Genomic DNA, 18,596 nt, shown 5'->3' on the forward strand with positions numbered 1-18,596 from the left:
GTCTAAATCATTGACACATGTATTTATCAACGATCAAACCAAGTTTACCAACATTACCATCATATAATTTGTTGGAACTGCCATTTCTTGGAACATACAATTTCTAAATTGTTTGTTGTTTGCAAATATTTCAATAATGTTTCTGTGTCTGTTTAATTTTGAATACTTCAAATTGGGCCTTCACTAATTTACTTGTTCAAGTACTGAAGTAAATAAACTAATATTTTGTTATTAAAATTTTATGATTTAGTATACAATATTTATTCTCACTTTTAACGATTTCGACATGATCATTTTTATTCTACACCCCATACAACTTTGGTTAAATTTTTTGAAATCCTAGTTCAATTTGAAATATGTTAATAAATCACAAACACCAAGAATTTTTTTTTTAAATAATATGGAAGCCTGTTTGTAAGAATACCTCATGATCCCTATTAGTAGACATGCATTCACCGTCACCAACATAATTTTGTGTAATAATACATCGATAAAACTTTTAAAACAAAAATTACCTGGAAGAACTTTGGATTTACATGTATCCTCACAGCTTGAGGACTGATGGTAATAGGCCATTCAGGGTCCATAGCATTTACTCTAGCGTCTAGCGCATACAGTTTCTTTTTGGGAAAAATGTCATTCCATGTCTGTCTGAGTTTGAACATTTGTAATTTGACTTTTTCATCAACCTGCAAAACGGTGTATACAGTTTTGTCATAGTAGGATTATTTGTAAAAGAAAATGTATAAAGAATAAATAGTTTATCATTTTTTCTTTTGTTTTTGTCCTTTTTAGAAAATAAAAAATTAACCCATCCATAAACAGTTTTATCCTCTGATAATATTACTTGAACAGCACACAACCTAAATTATTCTATGATATAGGTTCTACATATCTGTGTTGAGAGGAATTAATTTACTTTATATCTGTGGTTTCGATGAAAAGTGGGTTAAGTAAAAAAGTGTTGAAAATCAAATTAATAACATCCAGGGTTGGGGACCTCTGTAAAGGCCAAACTGACCCAACCCACTGGATGGATGTAGGCAGGTCATGATATGCAACATTTCTAGAAATATGAAACTTTTGCCATCGAGGGACAAAATTGAATTAACAGGTCGCACTGAATGTCTCAAGTACATGGAAAAATAACAAAACCACTTCAAGGAGCTCGTGTTGAGAAAATGAGAAAAGCATATTGAGTATTTAATTTGCAACTCAATTTTGGGGTGAAATTTAGACCTTTAAATGCACGAGTTTTGATTTTGGATTTATCCCAATTTTCACTGAAACCACGGATATTTTGTCAATAGTGTATATTAAAAGCGTTCTGAGAAATAAATATGGAATTACCTTTGCAAATACAGAACAAAAAGTTGAAACAATGTTCTGGGTAAACAATGGAATGTAATCCCTTTTAACATTTTTTACTATAGAATCAATTAAATAAAGTACAGGTAACTTTACATCTCCTTGAACCTGAAAATAACATTATTATTAATTAAAAACAATCATGTATTGCAGCATTAGTATGATTAAGTCATTTTCACATATTGATGCAAATAAATCCACAACCCAATTTTTAAAAAACTGGATGCTGATTTCAGTAATTTGTCACTTCAAAATGATATAAAAAATTAAATTTAAAAAACTTTAATTTACGTCATCAAATGGTAAATACCTTTTGCAAATGAACTTCAACTGCTTTAACTATAATAGGAGCGTGTTCTATATAATCTTCAGCTAACATTGTCAACATGTTAATCAAAGGTTTGCTATTTACGGTCAAATCGTTGAGGGAGGAGGTATACTCCTCTGCCACGTCTTTTGACATATTTTATGAACTTTGCCCTAAAAAAAACACAAAGATTAGCGTTTAAAATGTGGCTTTTTGTATTGACGTCTACAAGATGAACTTGCAGGTCGGTTGTTTCCAATCATTTTGACCGGCCTTCACTCTTTCGGCCTTAAGCCATCTTCAGAGAAAAGCTAAAACATGTCATATAGTCGGGGGGGGGGGGGAGACCAATTTAAACATTAGGTATAATTACATAAATTTCACTTTCACACAGAAAATATGATGATATTCAATCGGCACACAATAAGGGAAACGAAAGTACTCCAACCATCTAGACAGCTGGCCTGGAGGCAAGTCATTTAAGTAATTTAACAAATTGCTGCACAGGGGGGGGTGAAAATTTAAATTCCAGCATGCAATGAATGTGTTAAAATATTAAATCAAGAGATTTATTATTAATTTATGCAAGGTGATGTATCCGCAGGTCGGTCGTTTTATTATTTATCATGATTATTATGATTTTGTTATTTTATTATAATGATGCTACAAGCTAGCGTCTTTGGTCTTTCAGACGAGTTTCAGCTTTAGCCATTGTCAGAAAAAGCGGAAACGTCATATAGTCCAAGCAGGCAGACCGATCTATAACAACTAAACTACTGATTTAAACATTAGGTATATTTACATCAATGCATTTAATTTCCATAGTAGATCCTCCCTACTATCTACTTTTAGAATCGGGAACGGATCAGATCATTTACAAAAGGAATGCTGAGGTTGTTTTGGATAATGAAGTTAGTGAAATAGTAAGTGCCCTGACCTATGCGCTAACTAAAAAAGGGATCTCAAAATCCATATGTCATTGGTTAGAAGACAACAAACAGATGGTGTAAAAAAGAAGGGTATCTATAAACCTTAACAAAATCATCATGGTTCCCACCAAGAAAAGGGCAGAGGGATTTAAGCCTTTTGGGATTTGTTCCTGGCAAATGCCCCTTCTACATCCATGAACCGTCAAAACTAAACTAACCTTATAGACTACTGTAAACACTTTGGACATGCATCCAATCGTTCCAATTAAAAGTCTCTGGGCAAATTGTCATACTATTTCACTAACTTCACTATCCAAAACAACCTCAGCATTCCTTTTGTAAATGAACTGATCCGTTCCCGATTCTAAAAGTAGATAGTAGGGAGGATCTACTGTGGAAATTAAATGCATTGATGTAAATATACCTAATGTTTAAATCAGTAGTATAGTTGTTATAGATCGGTCTACCTGCTTGGTCTATATGACATGTTTCCGCTTGAACCTTGTATTCACACCATCAGAAGGGTAAATAAGGTCCCTACTAATAGTACAAGGAAAAATTAAACAATGAGCTAATTTTAACTATTAAAACATGATTTAAAAATCAATTGGATAGCACCATGACTCAAAATTTGATATACACTCAGTAAAAATTAGTCTCCAAACACCTTCAGTGAAATAAAAGTAAAACCTTTTAAATTAAAATAATAATGAGCTAAATCGATTAACAACAACCCCAAACAAGCGCCTCACTGCCCCCAATCATGGGGCAATTCTGGATGGTATTTAATTTTTGTGGCCGGCCTAAACACAGTCTGTTTTCAGCATTAGCAAACTTCTTATAATGGGGTATGACGTGATGAATTGTCAAGGGTTGCTTATTAAGTATATTTCCTATTTCATGAAATGATTTTTCTTCATTATACAATCTATTCTCCCTGACTGGACTGCAGTATTTCCACAAAAAGGCTAATATTGTACTAAGCAAAACATGATTGGTATTAAGATAACTGCACAAAGTAAACAAAGAATCATTGTCTCGATTTGTTATTGACTCTGTTTTTATCAGAAAATTAAGTCGATATCCTAAAATGCTTGTCTCTCAGGTTGTCAACTGCATAATAGATATAAAACATCAATACAAATATATATCCACAAATATAGAAGTCTGGTCACATTCACTCCTCCAGAGTACTTGATATTCCTCGGGGCAGGATTGACCCACTCCATTGACATCACACACTCACCCCAGCACACTCAATATTCCTTGGGGCGAGGCTAAGCAACACTTCCTTTCACACTAATAAATTACATTTCTTTCAATAAATTAACATAAACACAAAACACGATACATTCTGGCGATCTGGGTCTGACGCCATGCCCCAAGACTACACACAGGTCCAAAATATTGCCTATAAACGTCAATCCGTCTGAAACTGAAAATGTGCTCAACAGTTATTTTATTCCTATTTGAAATGGGATCGCTTTCTGGCCAGGTCTCCGTTAGTTATTCTTCAATGACCTACGCACAGTCTTGTTAGTATGGCCTTTTCCCTTTTCGACCAATTCTACTTCGACCAGGAACCGAAGTTTTTCTTAACCTGCCACAATTTGGAAGGAATATTTCTATTTTTCCAAGCCCAGCAGTTTTTCCATTCTCCAAATTAATAGTTGTAAATCCGCTGAGCATACTGGATAGGAGAAGTCGTGGGGTCTTCTGGCAGCTTCTTTGACCACTCTGTCTGCTTCTTTATTCCAAGATACAAAAGGACAAAATGGCAATGAAACAGTGGAATTCACTCATTGGACACAAACAATCCAAGAACCATCTAACAAATTTTGGAAGGAAATAAACAACAGAACACAACAAAGGAAGCCAAAAAAACATTGGATCTTGTCAATTCTTATAAGGACTCTGAAGAATAAATGGGAATTTGATGAAGATTAGCATAACACAACACAGCATGTGCAGATTCTTCAATGAAGCGAGGAGTCATCAACACATGTACTAACAAACGGTGGTGACACAATTGCCCACAGGAGGAAGTGGTTTGGGATGTACAACCGTAGAAGAAGTTCAACCACTGAAACTACTTTCCTTATTCCTTAATGAATTAGGACTCACAGATGTGCTATAAGTACAGAACGGGGGATACAATAGCTCTCAAATAGTGTAATATATTACACACCACGAATATTACATGCATATTTGAAAGTAGTGCTTACACAGTAGTATTTACAACCGTAGAATAAGTTCAACTACTGAAACCGGGCCTACTTATTCTAACTCCTTGATGAACTAGGGCTCACAGATGTGCTAAACTTAAACACAATAGCTCGTAAAGGGGTGCTACTACACATCCTGAATGGTACACCTACTGACTATCCTTGTGACCCATGCTACACGACCTTCATCCCAACTACATCGATCCCTGTTAACTGTTTTATATTATTTATTGGTTTTCAATGACTTATTATACGAAATATGGATGTTGTATTTTGGGCAGTGTTCCACAGACTTTTTTTACTGAGTGTATGATGTCCAGTATTGGTGTATTGTGTATTTCTCAACTAAACACTTTTAAAATAGATTTTCAACATTTTGAAATTAACCGTCATCGGACCTATAGAAATAACTTCTTTTATTTTTTTTTAAATAAAATTGTTTTGATGACTTGTGAAGATTGTTTTGTTATTTGCGTATTAAATACAGTGGGCCGTTTATAGCAAATTCGCTTAAGGAGAAAACGACATGAAAATGTTTTTTACGGAATACTTCACGCTTGAAATTATTATTTTAAAATAAAACACGCACAAACCCAGTATTTCAGTGTCGATCCTATTACGTAAACCCTAATAGTGGTTTTTTTAATCACTATAATCCTGCCAGTGTTAAACTCGGCCCAGCTGATACTGGCGAGGGTTGGCTGATACTGGCGAGGGTTGACTGAGTCGTCCTCAAAAGAAAACACGCGTTACCTAGGTAGAAGAAAAATTAAGTAGCGAGTTTGTCGCGCTGGCTGGAAAAAGTTAAATATTTAATTTTTATGCCAGCATTAAACAATAAGTAAATAAAACGCGTTAATTTTACTCCACTTTTTAGGTTTTGCACAAGTGGGAAAATAGTGGTTATAAAGCGTATTTTGTACAGAGCGACGGTCCTTGTCTAAAATGGGAAGTTTTGAAAAATAAGGCATGAAGGCGTCGAAAATTTGTTAAATATAGTATTTCGAGGCGGCGGAACGGGCCGAAGAGCGGTGCCCGTATGAATCCGCGGCCGTACGAATCTTCACCGTGCGCATATGCAAATAAGAACAAATTCCAACTCACCTTGTTAGGCCGGGGAAATGCTGTTTCGGCGTTTAAATACATAAACGGACTAAACAATACCATAATAGCTTATTCCACTCGTATGAAATAGTGTCACATTCGAATGCGTATCGGATCCCATTGTCCCTATGGGTTTTCCGTTGCACTTTCGTACAAGTCGAACATTTAAAAAAAATCGAGACGGTTTGACGACGAGCCCGGCGATCACAGGGGGCACGGATTTAAAATTAAAACTTTCGACTCCGATAAACGCACGACAGACGAATCATTAAAACTCACTGGACGTACTTTTAATAAAAAGTGATTTTCTCTTCGTAGCCTTAGGACTGTTACGCTGGAATCAGGCTCGCCAACTGCGGTACCACTGGTCCGTTAAACCTTAAACGAGGCCAGCACGGTCGAAGCGCCCTCGCCGAAACTTCGGGAAAAAAGAGACTCGCCCGTTCGAAAAGCAACGCATTTCCTGTCGTTATGACCATCGGGGTATCTGTCTCGTAAAAGAGGAGTCATTCTCACACGAATATGATAGGCCATGCCTGGTTGACACACAGGCGCTTTTGGGCCAAAGCCTGTGTACGTATCCGGGATGTAGAGAAAGGTTGCGCAACCTTATTTAAGGTGCAATTACTTGATTCCATATAGACAGCGTACTGTTGTGCCATTCGATATGAGCAGTGTGCTTGAGCACGGCATCGTACTTGAGTTCCTGGTCCGATTTTTGGAGGAAACAGTATTGTTTTATTCTATAGTACTCATAGATTTGTAAAATGAAAATTGAATGGAATTCATTCATTGGACATAATCAATCAAAGAACCTCGTAACAAATTTTGGAAGGAAAGAGGTAACAGAATGTATTAAAGTAAGCAGGAAAAAACTGCGAATCCTAACAGGATTCAAGGACACTGCAAAAAATGGACATCTGAAAAAGATTGACATAACCATACACGGCACGTGTAGATTCTGCAAAGAAGCAGAGGAAGCACCAACACACCTACTAACAACTGTGGTGCTATAGATGTGACCGGCAGCCAATCATTATTTGGAGATCGTGAGGTGCGGTCTGGTGTGAAGTAGGTTTTAGAAAAACATTTTCTTTATCATGCCAACGTTTCGATCTTTTTGAGATCATCTTCAGGGCCTGGGATTTATAAACATTGTTTAAATTTTACAAATACACGTAGGGGAAAAAAATTATACAATGCTAGAAAATTTTAGATTTGAAAAAAGAAAGAATGAATTTATACAATGCTAAAAAACTTGTGGTGCTACACTTGGTGTAAGTGTTTTGGGACATACAATGTAATCGTAGGAGAGATCCAACAACTGAAACTGGGCCTACTAACCACGTTCCTTGATGAACTGACTCGTTTTCTTTAAGCAATCAACTCGTTTGATTTAAGCATAGAACGGGAGACACAATAGCTTTTAAAGGGCACAGTATAATACACACGTGGGGCTACCTGCAGTTACCGGTAAGTGTCACCACCAGTTCTGGAATGGTCTTGCTCTCCACTCTGCAGCCAACCAGAGTAGAGCCATATAAGTACGGAAGAAGCCGTACATAAGCAGAGGACTGCTCCACTAACGGCACTGACTTCAGACTCGTCTCCCCGACGAGTTCTCACTTCACACCTCGAGACTCGTCTCCCCCGACGATTTCTCAACAATCATTTATGGAGCACCGACAACGACATCAAGGGTCCTCGCAGGATTAGCCTTGTGCCTTGTCCTCAACACAGCCGATTTGGCTACTGGCCAACTGGTGCACTCGGCTACCCGCTATTGCAATCCCCCGGACCTCAGCCAACGGCTCTCTTAGTCACAGACCACTTCCAACGGCATACACGGTCCCGGCCTCATCCATCGTCTCAAAAATACAAAACAACCCAGGCCCTTCTCAGGGCCACCAAAACAATCAGTCACCAAACACCCCGACTAATACATCTATTTACATAATATATGTAAAGGGTGATGTTGGAATATCGAATGCTTCACCACCCTGAGTGTTTGGTTTAGCAACTGATTACCTTGGAGCTGAGTTGTCAGCACCCCAACCTCAGTGACTGGACGGAGAAGACCTAGGTCTTACTCTGAATTCCAACACCCGAGGTGGCGATTTATTGTAAATCGCAAAAGCAATTGACGGTGAATCTTTTTAAAAACACTAAACACCTCACTTTTTAAAAGGAAGCTAAACATAACTTAAAATTTGTCCCCAAACAGAGTTAAATACAAAAAACTACTATCCCTTGGTTCATCGGTAGATTTAAAATAAAAGCTTCCTGTGAGTAGGAACTATCTATTTAAAAAGATTGAACAACATACTTACTCCACCATTTATCTTTTATAGAAGATAAAATAGTGACGGTGGATTGCAACAAGTGGCTCAACTATGTGCACCTATGTATGCATGTACTTGTAAGTGCAACGAGCTTTTATAAATCAGTAAATTTATTTCTAAGATGTAAGGGAGCTTTAAGTCCTATTTGTAACTATAAAATAAATGAATAAAGAAGTATTCTCTTATCACTATGTGCAGAGGGTATGAAACCATGGGAAGTCAAATTTTCCTTTACCTCGGTTGAGGTAAGACCTTAAGTGCCGCCTGACTGTCAGAGAAGATATCTTCCTGGAATGTGTCTCTAGCCTTTTTATTTCTTTAGCCCAGTGTTCAATTATTGATTTCAGATTTTTAAAAAAAATGTAAGGTCAGTTCAGTGCTGGGAGTCATCCCGAGGACTCAGCTCCCATGCCTCTATCCGTTACCCGTCAGTATACCAATTACCAGTAGGAAATGGACTTCAGAGGTATTCCTTTGGCTCACACTTTTCTTTTTCATACCTTGTACTTGTTGGTGAAGTTGTATTTAGGAGCAATGGCATCGATTGGCACGCCATAATAAGGCCTCTATAACCACCCCAAAACGGTCTGAATCTGAATGTGGCTATAAACTTATTGACCTGTTTTAGAAACGATAACATCAGGCATTTCAAAATCGTAGACCGTTAGCATAAAAAGACGTAATAGACAAAATTAAATATCGAAAATAGTACCTATAGGCTATAACATGACACAATCGATTTTCTTAACATACTCGTACAAATTAAAAGTAGAAATTTATTGAATCATTTGAAACAAAAGAAATGCAGGAAATTTTTGTACCGTAGGCCTATATTTGATCAAAAGAGTGATTTTAATCACAAACCTACAATGTGATAGTTTAACAATTATATATCGAGACATTGAATGTGTCTATCATCGATGGCCCTACCTTGTAGCTGGGACTTGGGAGTGTGGCTGCTGATTGGGAAGGTAGCTGAATGTCAAATTGTCAACACTGTTTTGATATCTGATTGTTCGTACTGTCACTATATCTTGCCAAAAGAAAGTATTTTCAAAATTTATTCAAAAAGAGATAACGAGGATTTGGGGAGGCGATTTTGATCCCATGCCCTGGTAGAGAAGACGAGGAGACGAAATGGATCCGATGGGAAACGACGAGCTGGAATTTTGCGAAAACATCGCCCTCACTGTCCAAAGGTTCAGACCCTTGTCTACAGCCCTCACCGGTGGATTTCAACTTTTACTTACGGTAATTGTCACATTTATTCAATTTAATTAAGAAAATATTGGGGCGTTGACAAGGCGTTTATCTCTGTAAGGTAAAGGTCCCGGGTGTGGTCCCAAGTTTCAACAAGGGGGCCCTAATATAGTTGGTACATAGGTACTAAAGACGGAACAGGTAAAAGAGTCAAACTACACACAGGCAAAGCCCCTTGGGAAAAATCCAACATTTTTCTTGGCTGAAGTCCAAGCAGTTCAACTCTGTGCACAAGAGTTAATACACTGATGGACAAATTTAACGCAACACTCAATTTATTTAGTTTAAAATTAAAATCATTATCTTTCTACATTAGTTACAGGTAATTAGAAACTATCATCACAAAAAATAGCATTATGCCTTTCCGTTCTGCTGCGCTTAAAGATCGCGTTCAGTTAATCTTTCTCCTTCATTGATTTCATTTGATATTATTCTTTCTTAAGCTTTTTTCAGTGGCTCCATTCAGGCAGTTGAGTGAGTAAGACAGTGTCAGGATCATAACATTATTACAGGAAAACTACGCTAGTGCAAAATCGCCAGGAGACTGAGTTTAAATTACTCTACAATAGGAAAGTTTCTTCGGTGCTTCAGAGAAACAGGGCTTCTCACTAGAAAACCAGGGCGGGGTTAACCTAGATCTATAGACAAGAGAGACTATAGATTCATCTGTCATCAGTCACAAAACCGCAGCAGTATGGAAAATGAGATAAGAAATCCAATAAAGTGTCCGAAATGTTTCGATTTGGAAACAAAATTCAAAATTAACAAACAAGACTGGCCATCAGATTGGAAAAATTCAACTTATATCCTCATACCAAAAAAGGGAAGTACTAAAGTATGTTCAAAATGATTATTTGGAGATCGTGAGTTGCAGTCTGGTGTAATGTAGGTTTTAGAAAAACATTTTCTTTATTGTGCCAGTTTTTCAATAAATTCACCCAATAATGACACATCGACACAGAAAACAAACACTTTGAGTGAGTACAAATACTTTGGTTGAGTCTAAAATTTCTAGCGTTGTATAAAAAGATCTTGCAAGTAAATTCCAGCAATTCATGAAGCAAGAACTGCCAGATGTACAAGCTCGGTTTAGAAAAGGCAGAGGAACTAGAGACCAAATTGCCAATCTCTGATGGATAATGGAGAAAACCAGGGTTTCCTAAAAACTTTTTTTTTTTTATTATTATTCGTTACACGCCAAGTAGCAATGGTAAGAACAGATTGGTTTAAAATTGGGAAAGGAGTACGTAATGTACAACGGCAGAGTTGTATATTACCTTACCTATTCAATCTGTATGCAGAACATATCATGCAACTCGCTGGGCTTGACAAATTCAAGGCTGGAGTAAAAATCGCTGGAAGAAACATTCCAGTCTCAGATATGCAGATGATTTGATGGCCGAAAGTGAGGAGGAATTGAGAGATCTTATGACGAAGGTGAAATAAGAATTTGCAAAAGCTGGGTTGCAGTTACACCTAAAAAAAGCAACATTATGGCAACCAACTTGATTGATAACTGGCAGATAGAGGGAGAAAAGTGGAGGCAGTGACAGACTTTGTATTTAAAGGGGCAAAGATTACTGCAGACACTACTGACTGCAACCAGGAAATCAGAAGATGTTTACTTCTTGGAAGGAGAGCAATGGCAAATCTTGATAAAATAGTTAAGCACAGAGAAATCACACTGACAAAAAGGGCTGCATAGTTAAAGCAATGGTAATCCCAGTACTAACCTATAGCTGCGAGAGCTGGAAGGCTGAGTGAATGAAGATAAATGCTTTTGAAGTGTGGTGTTGGAGGAAAATTCTGAGAATGCCTTGGACTGCAAGAAGATCAAACAGTCCATACTCCAGGAAATAAGGCCAGACCGCTCTCTTGAGGGAATGATATTAAAGGCAATTAAGGCAAAACTGAAATACTTTGACTACATATTGAGAAGACATGATACCCTGGAGAAGAACCTGATGATAGGAAAATGGAAGACAAAAGGAAGTGGGCCGACCTAGGGCAAGATGCGTGGATGATATTCTGGAGGTGACAGACTCAACCATGAGGGAACTGGGGATGGTGATGGCAGAAATGAAGCTCTGGTGTCCATGAAGTCACAAACAGTTGTAGGGACTGAAGCTTTTAATCTTTCACCTTAAAGGTTAGAGGTGGAACAAGTTTCATTAGAGGCATTTCCAAGGCAGAAATTTGGTTCATACCTAGTTGCTTAAATCATTATTTTTGGGTTATACATTGATTGTAAAAGTTCCAGATGTAGTGGTGTCTTGAGAAAAAAATTAGTTAGGCATTTTTCTCTGTGTGTGCCTCAATAGTCTCCAGAAAGGTTTTGCCGGCATGTAATGCTATACTGGGAGAAATAGAAATCACAACCCTGATCTAGCGAGTTCCGATGATCATCAGTATTCCCAGTGCCTAGAGTTCAGTTGCACAGACTTCAGCTTGGATGTATGAGATGTTCCAGTGGTTTTGCTAAAGAATAATTTGCTCCCTTTACCCCTGCTCTCACTCCTTGTTTGTGGAGTAATAATAGTAAGTTTCCTAAGTACATTGTCCATTTTCTTCTTAATTTGACAGTATTGATGCATTTCCACTGCATTTGAATGTACAGTTTTTATATAGCCTCTTCTGAAGAGTGAAACTGTAGATTCACAGACTCGTTTATTAAGTGTTCTAATATATTCAAACAAGGAGTGAATTATGAAGATGATTCTCTGACCCCGTTAAAAAAACTACACTCATCTTTCTCATAAAAAGATTTTTACAGTATTTTTTCTTGGCTTATGAGAATCATTTTCTCCTTCATGATTAATTAACCAACAGCAAAAATGTCTTCTTTTCATTGTAATGTGGGATAATTCATATTTTTGGGGAATACACTATTCTAAAAAATGACGATCATTAAAAATCATAATTCATATTTTAAAAATAATAATAATATTTGAATGATAACCTGATTTACTTGTGGTATTTAATAGAAGAAAACAAGGTTATCAAATACTTATTGTAAAGATAAATCCTTAAAATGATATATTTTTTAGCTAAAAAAATTATTTACTAAAATGTTTTTATTTTTATTTTCTTTATTATATTGCAGTTCAAACTAGTGAAATGGCCCAAAACTGAACAGTCAAGAGAACAAAAAACATACATAACAATTAATAATATAAAAACATAACATTAGATAAAAAGAATTAGCCATGAATTGATAAAACAGCAATAGATAATAAAATTTCTGGCCAAGGAAAAAAATTAAATATAAAAAAAGGCTGAGTGAATTACTCTTTTAATATTTGCAAAATCTTCTTTTTGAAAAACAGAGAAAGGGTCTGCAACAGCAACATAATGATTTGATATATTGATTTATGTGCTGAACTATGTGAGAAAGACCAGATTCTGACTCATAATTCCTTATGTTGGGAACATAGAATAGCTCACAGGAATGGATTCCACACTGGGGAACCCTGATACAAATGCAGGACAACATCTTCGTGTAATTAATCTTATTGTTCAGAATCTTCCATAAGCCAAAATTCTTCTGTCTTCTACAAAGACTACACTACTTTCATTCATTTTGAACAGCAAAAATTTAGATGCCTTCCTTTGTACCCTCTCAGTCATGAGCAATCCATTGTTTGGTCTGAATGACCAAATAATACTTGCATACTCCAAATGGCAACGAACAAGAACAAGTGATTGGTAGAAGATTTTTATGGCAAATACATTTTTAAAGTTTATTGTCTGCCTTTTAATAAGGCCCAAGTTTTTAAATTTTTTTTTAACAGCTTCAAGGTGGTCATGAAAGTTACAATTGTTACTAAAAGTAACTCCAAGGTCTGAGAATTGATGTCGTCAATGGGATGACCACTAAATTTGTAAACAAACAAGTCAAGTGTCGAGTGTCATAGATGACCTTTTTCTTGGAAAATCGCAAGACCTTACACTTATTTTGATTTAATTTAAGATTATTACTGTCGCACAAAACCAGAAAGCGTCCAGATTCTCCTGCAGTAAACCGCATTGCTCAAATGGGAAGTTGGGCGAAAGATTTTTAGGTCATGAGCTGAGTGGAAATGATGAGTTGTTAAGGAGTGATCTAGTCATTGAAAAATATCAAAACAATACATGCCCCGAATGAGAGCTTTGGGACACACCAGGGTCACTAAAGACAGAGTTTGATAGAAAATTCTTTTCCTCTATTCCTTGATATAAAATAATCAATCCACCCCAGAAGGGACATCACTCACAACTAGTTTTTCCAGTTTTTTCACCAAGATTCAGTCCACTGTGTTGAAGGCCTTAGACAAATCCGTGTAACAGAATGAGCACAATGACCATTTTCCAAATGATTCAGAATGAAATCCTTGTAAAGAACCAAGTTGGTTATACTTTAGCGACTTTTAATGAAACCATGCTGTTACTGTAGAATAACATGTTTGAATGAAAAGCTTAATATGTCTGCCACTATGAAATCCATAATCTTAAGTATTATAGAGCATATTGATAGGGCGATAGTTTTCGATGTTCCTACAATCACCTTTTTTAAGCAAAGGAGAAGAAACATAACTAATCTTCCATCTTTCAGGAAAGGACTCTTCCCAAACGGAATGTAGAGAGGTTCAGACAGGGGATCACAGCATTTCAATAAGAATGATTCAGGAATCCCATCTAGACCCATGTTACAATTCGGGTCAGGGCAGCAAGCGTTTTACTAATGGCCTCAGGTTCAAAAACAACCAAGCTTAAATCCACTATTTCAGTAGAATTAAACTCAAAATCAGACCTACAACTGTTGGTGAAGTTATATTTGATCAGGGAGGCAAATTCTTGAGCATACTTGGATGGAGATGGAAATTGTTTTACTATCATGAACATTTCACGGGGATAGCATCTGCTACTATGCTTACTATTGAAAAATAACCACAACCTCTTCCACTTCAGAATAATAACAACATACTACTTGTGGAAACAATTTATTCATTATAAATAAAAACAATTATCATCGCATTTGTAATTTTTTATTTAAAAGTATAAAAATAGCGTGAAATAGACATTTAAGTTTGAATAGTATATAATTTTTATACAATAACTGAGCCACTTCTTAATTTCATAATCACTCATAAGTAATATTTACATACATGTACATGTTATGGACAAGATTTGCAATGAGTGATGACAATATGTACAGGATGATGTGCTTAATACTTGGTTTTAAATAATATTTTATTCTGTTTGTTTTTTTTTCAGATCAGTTTGGGCTTCTTAGCTTTATTTCTGCATGTTAGTAAATACACAATTGATAAACCATGCAATGATTTTGCCATTATCCTATTAAGTCAAGCAGCTTTCTGGGCAATATCACTAGTAAGTAACTATTTATGAATAGAATTAGTTTTGTCAATAAAACTTTTAATTGATTATTAATACATGATGTTTTGTCGCAATATCTATAAGTGATTCTTATTAAATGGGGTGGAGAATGGTTTAAAATTTATGAAAACAAAAATATTTGGCACAAACTTCAAATTTTAGTAACTTAGTTCAGTTTATTTTCAAAAGTAAGAGTTTTCTCCACGAATGAACTCTTAATCTTCTTTAATATGTTCTTTAGAAAATGAAAAGAAACATGGGACAATAGCAAGCACACTTTTTAATGTCCTATCAATAGGCTAGGTAATAGACATGGTTTGTTCACAAATTAATAAAAAATTCTGGATCATGGCATACTAGGTTATCAATTTAAACTCACTTGGAGTTCTATTTTGTTTTTTATTCGTGATTGATTTCACATATTTTAGTACAAGGTAAGGGGTTACAGCAAGAATTCACTTGGGGAGAATAACTAGAGCTAATGATTTCGGTACAGTATGTTAGTGATAAAAGTATTGCAAAAAGGTTAAAGCTGTAATAAAAACCAGGGGTTTACTAAAAAAAAGTTACCTTCAAATAAATTTTAAAAAATGTAAACAATCCTAGCTATAGATAAAAATATTGTTCTTTGGTCAATAACTCATTACGATCAATTAGGTCTACCTTCACTGTGTTGGCATGTTTTTCGGCTAGCAGCATTTACAAGTCATGAACAAATCAATCTTTTTAAAGTGGAAACTGTTTTTATTGGAACTCATTACTTGTTTCATTCAACAGTTACTTGTTTTTCATAATACGAATAAAATTCATTAAACAATTTGCTCTAATCTGTATGCTATAATTACTACTTATTAATTAGAGTTAAATTAATTTTTGACAAAAAATTGTTTTTATATTCTAGGTTTTGTTGAAGGTGGTTTTAAATGAAAATGTAGTTTTTTAATGTTTCGTCATCTTGTGCCATTTTTTAGAAATAAAAAAAAGTTATATAAACATTTTAAAAATCAATTATTGTTTCAATAAAGTTTAATAAATTTTTTATATTTTTTTTATTTTTCCAAGTAGACCTTAATTTAACTACAGCAATCTTATATTTTCAGTTATGGTCTGTTATACAATATACAACCAATTCATTATGATAAGTGTAATTCTAGACTTGTGTTTTTATTTATTTTCTAATTCTTATTTATTATATACATACATATTCATATTTGTTGTGTATTGTTAATTTTCAGATCATAGACCATTATTATAAGTATAGACATCATTTTTTACAACTCGATGGGCATTTTACATTTTATAAACAAATAAGCCGTATTGCCAATCTTTTATTGGCCGCTATATCAATATGTAAGTGTATTACATGTAAAATGACATTATGAATGTTTTAAAATAATATTGTACATTTTTATTATTTCAACAGGGAATGCTATAATACTCATTTTGTTGGCGATACTTTACATGGTAAAACAGGAGGACTCGTTATTCTGTGAAGGGCGAGGAAATGGTTCTCCATTTTTTTACTTATGTATTGCTGTAATACTTGAATCAGTGGCTTGCATTGGTATTCTTTTAACATACCTGGGTAGGTATAACAAATATTATTGTTTATACATATTTATATAATAAGTGGTTAGTTTGTGGACCTATGAACAGTTGAGGTGTTATTACTTCTTCTTTTCCCATATCTTTTTTTAAACTGCAGTTATTTGAGCAACTCAATCTGGTTATTGACTATTATTGTTTACTGTACTTTTACTTGTCGAGTATTCATGAAAAACATTATGTTTTACTGTGTGGTGATTAGTGACCGTTAATCGATAATTATTCAAAAATCAGACCGCATCTCACGATTTCTGAATAATTATGTTTTACTTTTAAATTTTTAATTAATTATTCTTTTTATGTAAGGTCTTGGTTGAGATAAAAAAGTCAGTGTCATGAGCGGGATTCGAACCCATGACCTTCAGCTAAATACGCTGCTTTTTTTATCCCAACCAAGACCTTACATAAAAAGAATATGTGTGGTGATTAGTGACCATTAATCGATAATTATTCAGAAATCGTGAGATGCGGTCTGGACCGACCGCATCTCACGATTTCTGAATAATGAAAAGAATAATTGAAAGAAGTAACTTGGTCAATTGACCACTAAAACGTAAATGGATTAAATTGTTAATTCAACTTGATAAATATGAAGAAGAAAAACTCCCTATTATTACTATTTTTTTAGTTCTGTTTTCCTCCTATATTCCATTATGGATTATTTGTTTTATTTGTACCTAGGCAATTTATAAAAGGCAAGTCTAGGTTCAATCCTGCCTTCCAAAAATGGCCTATTATAAAATAAACTAAATGCCAATTAATGTTAAATTTGTTGTGTTTCAGTTAGGGTTAGTAATTTCAACAGTACTAAACCTTTGACTGACATTGATCACTATGAATGCAGAATTTCGGATCCCGGAGTTGACTATGAAGTTGGTTACAGGTAAATGACATAGTATACTGGGTGTCCTAGCTTAAGATCACCCCCTCTTAAATTTTTCATTTTTAATAATATCAAAAAGTTGCAGCCCCCATTAAGTTTTTCAGTAGTATTCAAAAATTTATTTTGCGCATTGTGCATATGCACAGTTGTCATCAACTTTCTTATTTTAAATAGAAACCCTTACATTTTATTACAGATTTGAATTATACGAAAAATTTCATGAAAAATGCACATAAGCAATTTTAATGCGAGTATCAAGTATGGCGCTTGATTATAAACTATTTTTTAACGCTGAATTTGGCGCTATCAGTTTCTGTATTAGGGGTAATGCCGAAGGGGTTCGAGGGGGTTATGTAGGATGTGAGAATTCCAAAAACAATTTTCCACGGTCTTTGTATGAGGCTTTTTCATTGAATAATCTATAAATAGTAGTGTCTCTGTCAGTTTATTAAAAAAAAAAAGAAAAGTAAATGGAAAAAAATTCGGGGAAAATTAAATTGTCCAGTGGTAAAAAGACCATTTGGGGAAGTTCAACTGTATAATTTGGCTGTCGGTGTTATTTGATGTAACCTCAACTATGTTTATTTAGAAAAAGTTTCTTAAATACAAACTTATTGTAATCTAAAACTTTATTTTTTCATTTATTTTCAAGGTTTCAAGGTGAGGCTATTTCAGACTTACTGGAGAAGTATGTAAACCTACTCAATTATTATAAGTCTGCAAATGATGAACTATGCAGAGTTCTCAAAAATTTGCAAAATGTTAGATAATTGTATCATTGTTATGACAAATGTGTGTATATAAAATATGTGTGTCTAAAATAAAATTTTCTTCATTAAAAATATTTTAAATTAAATATTATGATAATTAATTCCTTTGTATGTTGGTTTAACATTACCTTACTGGTTATAATACCAGGACAAAAGTACTTTACAAAAGTAGATGTTAATACGTAATTACGAGTGTAGAAAAATATTGTGACTTTTTTATGTTATAAAATACATGGCTTTTTATAAATATATATGTGGCAAATAATATTCTTTTTTTTTTTTTGTATAACCAGAATTTGGTTTATCTTATCAAATATGTGTCATTAACTTTTATCAAATTTCCTTCATAAACAATACTGGATATGTAGCTCCATTTAGATATTGGTCTAATGAGTCGGCGAGCATATGTTGAACTGGCAGTGGGTCT

The 18,596-nt window shown here is 34.8% G+C and overlaps 2 protein-coding genes across 4 annotated transcripts in view; one reads left to right on the forward strand and one right to left on the reverse strand.

The window, feature by feature from the left end:
* The window catches only part of LOC106663303, a 35,653-nt gene extending 29,374 nt beyond the window's left edge, over nt 1-6,279 (reverse strand). The window contains exons 1-4 of one of the 3 annotated variants that reach the window (XM_014388022.2): nt 5,934-6,279; nt 1,679-1,848; nt 1,351-1,476; nt 516-689 (exon numbers count right to left, since the gene is read on the reverse strand). In XM_014388022.2, the coding sequence (XP_014243508.1) occupies nt 516-689; nt 1,351-1,476; nt 1,679-1,831 (453 nt within the window). In that variant the 5' untranslated portion in view covers nt 1,832-1,848; nt 5,934-6,279. Of the gene's footprint in view, nt 1-515; nt 690-1,350; nt 1,477-1,678; nt 1,849-5,422; nt 5,562-5,933 lie in introns of those variants that run through there. The other 2 variants (XM_014388020.2, XM_014388021.2) reach the window with 2 other exon arrangements.
* Nucleotides 6,280-9,123: 2,844 nt separating this feature from the next.
* Nucleotides 9,124-18,436, forward strand: LOC106663396. Its single transcript, XM_014388216.2, has 6 exons — nt 9,124-9,526; nt 14,789-14,905; nt 16,147-16,261; nt 16,335-16,496; nt 17,300-17,399; nt 18,052-18,436. The coding sequence occupies exons 1-6, from the start codon at nt 9,413-9,415 to the stop codon at nt 18,167-18,169; spliced, it is 726 nt and encodes a 241-aa protein (XP_014243702.1). The 5' UTR covers nt 9,124-9,412; the 3' UTR covers nt 18,170-18,436.
* The last annotated feature ends 160 nt before the right edge of the window (nt 18,437-18,596 follow it).

Source organism: Cimex lectularius, unplaced genomic scaffold (assembly GCF_000648675.2).
Source record: "Cimex lectularius strain Harlan isolate CLEC.00 unplaced genomic scaffold, Clec_2.1 scaffold78, whole genome shotgun sequence".
In the NCBI taxonomy this organism is placed as follows: Eukaryota; Metazoa; Arthropoda; class Insecta; order Hemiptera; family Cimicidae; genus Cimex; species Cimex lectularius.

Bases quoted from the DNA above. Each gene is read 5' to 3' on its own strand.
- LOC106663396 (XM_014388216.2), top strand. From the start codon at position 9,413: ATGGATCCGATGGGAAACGACGAGCTGGAATTTTGCGAAAACATCGCC. The intron at 14,906-16,146 runs GTAAGTAACTAT...GTTAATTTTCAG, and splicing joins CTTTCTGGGCAATATCACTA to ATCATAGACCATTATTATAA. The intron at 17,400-18,051 runs GTAAATGACATA...TTTATTTTCAAG, and splicing joins GACTATGAAGTTGGTTACAG to GTTTCAAGGTGAGGCTATTT.